This window comes from Cynoglossus semilaevis, chromosome 20 (genome assembly GCF_000523025.1).
Source record: "Cynoglossus semilaevis isolate Cse_v1.0 chromosome 20, Cse_v1.0, whole genome shotgun sequence".
Taxonomy (NCBI): Eukaryota; Metazoa; Chordata; class Actinopteri; order Pleuronectiformes; family Cynoglossidae; genus Cynoglossus; species Cynoglossus semilaevis.
The window spans coordinates 5,995,578-6,003,038 of NC_024326.1; the positions used below are offsets into that span (position 1 = coordinate 5,995,578).

Sequence of the window (7,461 nt, forward strand, 5' to 3'; positions counted from 1 at the left end):
ACTCATTTGGTGTCCCCCTCTTCCTTTTAAAGCCGCTCAAAACAGTCCCCCCCGAGTTCGTTTAAGAGTTACGTAAGGCGACTTAATCCATGTTTTGCTAGACTCTAAAATTGACTCCACCTCTGTCTGCAGGAATGTGAAATTCTGGATATCATCATGAAGCTCTGCTGTAAGTGATATACACACTTAAAGAATTTGTGTTTCATTAACTTAGGCATCGACCTCCTGCCTCATAAACCCAATGTGGACTTGAATCTGAGAGAATGTCAAGACGATGCAGATTCATTTTTTATTTTATTATTTTTTCACGATTTATTAACTTGAATTTTTTTTTCCCCCACATGTTTTCTCTGATCAACCATCACAGCGTGTTGCGGTAAGTTTTCCCAGTTATCAGAACTGTTGAACTGCTGATATCATAATCCGTTTGACTCTTTTTTTTTTGTTTTTTCGACCGTCTTTTCAGAGTGCAAGTGTGAGCCTTTGGACCTGGCTTTCATCGTCGACAGTTCAGAAAGTATTGGTGCCTCAAACTTCGCTCTCGCCAAAGACTTTATCATCACTGTGATTGACAGATTGATAAAAGATCAGCAAGTCAAGGTAAGGTTCTTTGTTTTATTTCTTCTATTCTAGCAGTATCTTCAAAGATGTGTCATGTGGCACTTGGAGGTTTTGCTGTTTTTTTTCTTTGCTCTGCTCCTATTCAGCATACATTTCTCTATATGTATATTCTAATTGTGTTCCAATGACTGGGTCGCGACCCTCAGATGGGTCGCAAGAGATTCTTTTGGGGTCGTCTCGCATTTCCCAGAAGTTTATGAATCACGTCTATTGACTTGGGTCGTGAAGGTTTATGACTTTTGAAAGGGGGATCTCTGATATTAACTTATACATATATGTACATATACATATATTAACTAATATCGGATATGACGATGTTGTGCAAACACCGATACATGCAGCTTTGCCCCCAAAACTGAGACAAATGTCTCAAGACCCTGACAAGCGATTCCAGCATATTTGGCCAAACCCAGGCATTATGTTAGGTTTTAATCATCACAGGGAAAAACCGACCAACAACATTCTTAAATATATAACATAATTATATATGCTAATATCGGGCTGATATTATCGGACGTCCCAAGAAAAGTCTCTGATCATAGAACTTGCTTCAGGGTCATTTCGATGACGTCTTCCAGGAAACATCAAGATAGGAGTAGCCCGTAAATATTGACAGTGCATGGGCTATAACAAGTAGTCACCATCCGATGTTTTTTTTTTTTTTTCCCAGTTTGCAGGAAACGAGTCCAGGGTGAGTGTCGTTCAGTACAGTGGAGCCAAGGCGCAAGAAGTGGTCCAACTGGGCACCAATGCCGTCAGCCTTACTGAGTTTAAACAGTGAGTCAATATGCAAGTCCAGTGCTTCTGCCCTGTTCTGTTTCTTGACATAATGATGTCATAATGATTCAAAATCCCCACCGAGGCTGAGTTTGTGCAAAAGCTGAAGACAACTCTTTAGCTCCATTAGAGCAACTGTCGCAGACTAAGCTCTCAGACTATGAAAAAGGAAACTTTTCCATTTTCTTAAAACATTTTCTATTTCGGGGTGTGGCGGGAGGGGCGGAGTTTGACTGGAGTAGCTGGAAATGCACTTTTGCCGAACACACTTATGTCTAAAAAGTGACCACTTTTGCAGTAAATGACTGCAAACTTTTAGTCCAAACACTAAATTTACAATTCCAATATCATCCATCCATCCATCCATCCATCCATCCATCCATCCATCCATCCATCCATCCATCCATCCATCCATCCATTTTCATCCGCTTATCCATTACCGGGTCACCAGTCGCCACCCAAATCACATTGCACCATACCAAACCCGACCTAAACCTTCCTGCGGGTGATGAGTCCACTGGAAGGTACCAACCGCCCTAACCGGGATTCGAACTTGCCCAGGAGGTGAACCCTGGGGTTCCACACCAATGACAATGCCTCTGGGCCAAAGCGTCATGATTCCAATATCAACTGATACCAATTTATGCAGCCGTTTCCCCCACCCCCCAAACTGTGGTGAACCTCTCAGTACACTAACACATCATTGCGTTACTACATACTACATCATTATGCTAATATCGGTATACCGGTAATATCGGACATCCCTGTCGGAAAAATACGTATAGGGAAGAAGAGCATTTGTTTCCTTTCTAATCGTCACGTATCTGTTTTTTGTGTTGCAGGGCAGTGAGAGACTTGCGCTGGTTGGCCGAGGCCACCTACACTGGCGAGGCTCTCGATTTTGCTCTAAACAACACAATCAAACTGATGAGGCAAGAGAACAGGGTTGTTCTGGTCCTCACTGACGGGCGCTCCGATATCATAAGGGACAAGGTTCCCCTTAACGTGCTCTGCGGTAAAAACATAAGGGTGTGTACCTCACTGTTGACACCGTGAAAAGTAGATCTGTCTTGAGAACTTCGAGTAACCCGATGTCTGTTCTACAACCTCAAGGTTGGTGGTTTGGGAGTGAAAGATTACTCTGGTCGCGTGCCCAACCAAGAGCAGCTTGGAGATGTGGTGTGTAAGAGTGACCCCAAACCGGGCTTTTCTTTCGTCCTGGATAACTTTGCTGAGCTGCTGGATGACACTTTTCTGCAGAACCTCACATCCAGAATATGTCAAGGTAAACGACCCATGTACACCATGCTAACGCAGCAATCCGCAACTTTTTTTTTTTTTGCACCACGGAGCGGTTAAATGTCTGAATTGTTTTTTCGGAGAACAATTTAGCTGTAATGTATTATGTGTTACCGGCCGGAGCAGACCCTTTAAGAAGGTAGCACATGTAGGTAAGCCTCTCGACATCTAGCGAGTGTGAGTCATAGACAGACGCAATGGAAAGAATCGGGCAATTTCTCGAAAAATAAAACATTTTGAAGATAATAAACAACATGAAAATAAGGTAAGTTATGCATTCTTTCGGTGTGGCCTATTACCGATTCACCTACCGGACCTCTTGGGGCCGCTGTTCTAATGTATCCTGTCAGCTAAATCATGTATGGGACTCACACATGTCATTTCCTTTTCCAGATAAGAGATGCCCAGATTACAAATGCCCGAGTAAGTATATTTAATTTTCGCCAAAAATTTTGTGTAAAAAAAAAATGTAACAGTACCTTCGGGGTAAACACCAAGTTCATTCCTTACTCTATCGTGAAAAAAGAAGATGCTGTGTATGCTACGTACAGTAACCGATGTTAATGCTAACATTACCGCTTTTATACATAGCTTAGCAGACGCTTTTGTTCAACGCGACTAACACGAGGAAGATTAAGTGGATGCTTCCACCAAGGCTCAAACCCAGGACCTTCTGTGTGTAAGGCAGATGTGGTAACCACAGCACTATAGAACCACCATTGCTCAATATTGAATAATATATTCAAACTTTTGATTTAATAACATTTGGAAGCCATTTCTTTTCTCCCTTAACCTCTGTTAGCAACAATAGCTACCACAATTACCAGCTAAGAAGTAGCTTTACACCCTTGGATGACCCTTAAGTATCATCCAAGGGTTAAGAGATTCCAAATGCACAACAGACTTTTACCGTGACCGAAAAAATATATATTTAAATATATTGTTGCTTTTAATGTGCCATAAACATGAAACAGCAACAGCTCCTTTTTAACATGCTTATGTTTTTTTTACGTTACAGTCACTTTCAATGAAGGTGCCGATATCTTGGTGATGATGGATAGTTCAGCAAGCGTGGGCCAGAAGAACTTCGAGACAAGCAAGACCTTTGTCCGTCGCTTAGCTGATCGTTTCTTTACCGCTAAGAGGAGTCCCGGTGCTAATGTCAAAGTGGGCGTGGCCCAGTACAGTAGAAGTGCGAAAATGGAGCAGGGTCTCACGACCAACTACACGCTGCTTTCTAGTAAGGTGGAGGAAGCCGCTTTCCAAAATGATGGCACTAATGTGTTGGAAGCCATGGAGTTCGCCATAAGAAATTTACAGGGCCGAGGAGACTCGTCCGCTGGTGTGAGGAAGTTGGTGCTCTTTTCTGACGGAAGGTCACAAGGCGTCACCGGGCCTGTGCTGGAGAAGCGTGTCCGCGAGGTGGCAGACGCCGGAGTGCAGCTGTACGTCATCGCAGTCGGCAGCCAGGTCAACGAAGCCAACCTGCGCACACTGGTGAGCAGGGGACGGCCGGACGACATCAGCTACGCCCAGCGCCACCTGATCCGCGTTTCAGATTACCCCTCCCTGCTGCACGGGGTCTTCGCCCAGACCGTCTCCCGCAGGGTGTCCTTGCGTTAGAATCGTGGGCCACACAAGAAAATACAGAACCAAGATAATAGATTTTTTTTTTTTGTCCCATTATAATTATTCTGTTTCACTCGTTACCATATACTGGGCAAAAGTTCACACAAAAGGACAAATGATTGTGTAGCAGACAAATAGTGATGCTTTGGTAAATGTCCCTGGGACTTTTTGACCTTGAGCCTCAAATTAAGACCATCCAGGCTGTGCACCAAATCTACATTTTTTTTTGTTTGTATTTTTTTGTACTAGGTGATAGCATAAAAAATATAGCAAGCAACTGGAAACTATTGACAGGGGGGGGGGGATTCCAGGGTTAAAATGTCCAATTTCTGAGAGAATGATTTGGTTTCAGAGAGCAATTTGAAATGGATCTAGCGATACTGATTTCTACCCAACTACTGTTTACATGTTCTAGCCCTCTGTTTCAGAACATGCTCAGGATTTTAGTGAACCTTGATACACCTGATATCCGAAACCCAAGCAACAAGAAGTGTCACTATCCAATAAAAACCTGGCCAAGGTTATGACAGGACGGCCGGATTCAATACGTGTGCCTCTAATGTAATGAAAAACCTGGCCAAGGTTATGACAGGACAGCCGGATTCAATACGTGTGCCTCTGTACTGGTATGTGTGTGTTTTAACGTATGCATCTGTGACTTTGTGGTGTCTCTGAACGCTGTTCGCTAAAACAGCTCCGCTAATGTTTGTTGGTTTATATCCCGTCAAGACAGAAACTTGTGCAGCATAAAGACCTCCGCTAAACACACACACACTAAACACAACGGCGAATTCTAAACACCTGTCATGGGTGTGAGGGCACAATAATTAACCTCCTGGGACACACACACACACACACACGCTAACCCATACGAAGACAAACACGCATTCACCAAACCCCTCGCCTGCACCTTCACAACTTTGACTGTCGGTGTTTTTCAAAAGCTCTGAACTGCTGTTTTGTTGTCACATCTATGGTGCTATTGGTCCCAGGTTCATTAGCCTCTACCCATAATGTTCAGAAGATATTTTTTTACCTGAGGAAAAAAACAAAAAGCTCAGAGGTAATGTTACGGCTCCTTCAAAATAAAAGGTTGCTACACCAAACTGTCTCTGCTCATTGTTGTCCACAGTTACTCACAAATAAGCAGGGAAATGCTAAGTTTGAGGTCTTGCTATATTGGTCTCTATTTATTTTATTATTAATGATCAGTGTACATTAAAGGTGACTACCTAACTAACCAATGAAAATGACCCGATTTCACAGAGCGGGGCTAAAAAGCATTACTTTGACTGCAAACAGTTGTTGTCATTTGTCTATGCATCAGTGACGGCAAGAAAAAAACCAAATACTCTTAGTATGTGTCTTTCTTCAATTCCTGAGTGTATCAGTGTTGTAGTCCACTTAGGAGGCCCAGGTTGAGTGAGTGAGTAAAGTAAAAATAGAAGACCTACAGTAGATAGATACAATGGAACCTCAAGATACGAGCGTCTCGCCAATACTACTGCCAGTAACTCCCAATATCCCGCGTCATAGTTACATTGCACTTGGCTCAGCAATCTGGAGAAAAAAAGCACAAGGATGCAACTTCTGACCCCCCCCCCATTGCATTAATGTTAGGAAGGCCCTCCCTGCCTTTGGTGTCCACCAATAGGAGACCTTCACCGACATTACATTAGTCAAAGGCGCAACGGTAGTCTTTTACGAATCGTCGGTAGAAATTTGCAAAACCCAAAAACTGTTCGAGCTGCTTCCGAGTAGCTCGAATGGGCCAATCGGCTACTGCCTGCGACTTTTTTTGGGGATCAGCCTTCAGTCGACCCTTCTTTACAATAAAACACAAATAGGTGACTCATTCCACGTGAAACTCACACTTTTCTGCCTTAAGGAACAGCTTGTTATCTAGCAGGCGCTGTAGTACCATTGGGATGTCATCTACATAGACAAAAACAAAACGGTTTTAACATGTCCCGTAGCACGTCATACACCAACGCCTGGAAGACAGCTGGGGCATTTGTTAATCCAAATGGCATAACAAAATACTCAAAATGGAGAATGTGTCATGTCCGTCTGTTTCCTTTCCCTCATGTCTTTGTGGGGTAATCTGTGGGATTATCACACTCACCTGTCGGTAATTAGCTTCACTTGTGTCACCTGGTGCTCCCTGTGATTATATACCCCTCTCCCTCACTCTGGCCTGGTTGGATCATTGTTCAGTTCGTTCTGTCAGGCTGTTCGTATTCTGTAGCAGTTCGTGAGTTTCCTGTTCCGTGTTTCCTCGTGTTCCGTGTTACAAAGAGAATTCCATGCCTGGTAGTTCTTCGTGTTTCGTTAATTTGGACTTTGTTTATAAAACTACCTGCGCCAGAAAGAGTCTCTCTCAGTACTGCATTTGGGCTCTGCCTGCTTCCTGCAATGCGCGGGCATTGCGTGACATAATGATATCAATCTGATTCTTTTTTTTTCACTCCTCCAGTATGCGGGCATCTTCTTTTTTTAATTTAGCAAATATGAATGCTTTTTTGGTTGGTAAGCAATTTTGTCATCCGGTGATGTTTCAAACGATACAAAGCAAAAAGGTTTATTTTTTTGGTCATATTAAGGAAGCCGATCAATTAATTGACAGCTCTATATATAATAGTGCCACACACAGAAAATGTTAAATGTCACGTAAGGTTTACTTGACACTAGGTCCACCTTCTTTAGTCTTTATTTCTCCCTGAAAATGTTTCAGCAGCCTGTCTACGTAGATGTTGTAGAACTGGAGAAAGATAAGAAAAAAAAAAAAGGTTTTGTGACTGCTGGGTTAATGTACCCTTGCTGGCCCAGACGGTTACTCCTAATCAGTTTGTCATGGGAAATAGCACATTGAGCTGCGTTGGAGGATTGTCTTTGGCTGAGCTCGCAAAAAAAAAAAAAAGTTCTTTTGAATGAGAGGCTGTTGGCCACTGACTAACCATATTGAAATTTGTTTTCTTGACAACATTTCCTCCAAAATTCACTGGTATCATGGATTTCACATATGGGGTTGAACATGTGTGTGTGTGTGTGCGCACAGATAAGTAACAACTCCCAGCTGCCCTGTTTAAACACAGCACATCTGGCAAAAAAGGGAATGGAAAGAAAGGACCTTAA

At 42.9% G+C, this 7,461-nt stretch overlaps 1 protein-coding gene across 1 annotated transcript in view; it reads left to right on the top strand.

Annotated features, from left to right (window-relative positions):
• col6a1 (collagen, type VI, alpha 1) overlaps positions 1–5,432 on the top strand; it is a 28,009-nt gene extending 22,577 nt beyond the window's left edge. The window contains exons 25-33 of the mRNA XM_025052433.1: positions 133–169; positions 368–376; positions 467–600; positions 1,292–1,398; positions 2,241–2,427; positions 2,512–2,683; positions 3,091–3,120; positions 3,716–4,846; positions 4,909–5,432. Of these exons, the coding sequence (XP_024908201.1) occupies positions 133–169; positions 368–376; positions 467–600; positions 1,292–1,398; positions 2,241–2,427; positions 2,512–2,683; positions 3,091–3,120; positions 3,716–4,320 (1,281 nt within the window). The 3' untranslated portion in view covers positions 4,321–4,846; positions 4,909–5,432. The remainder of the gene's footprint in view (positions 1–132; positions 170–367; positions 377–466; positions 601–1,291; positions 1,399–2,240; positions 2,428–2,511; positions 2,684–3,090; positions 3,121–3,715; positions 4,847–4,908) is intronic.
• Positions 5,433–7,461: the final 2,029 nt, after the last annotated feature.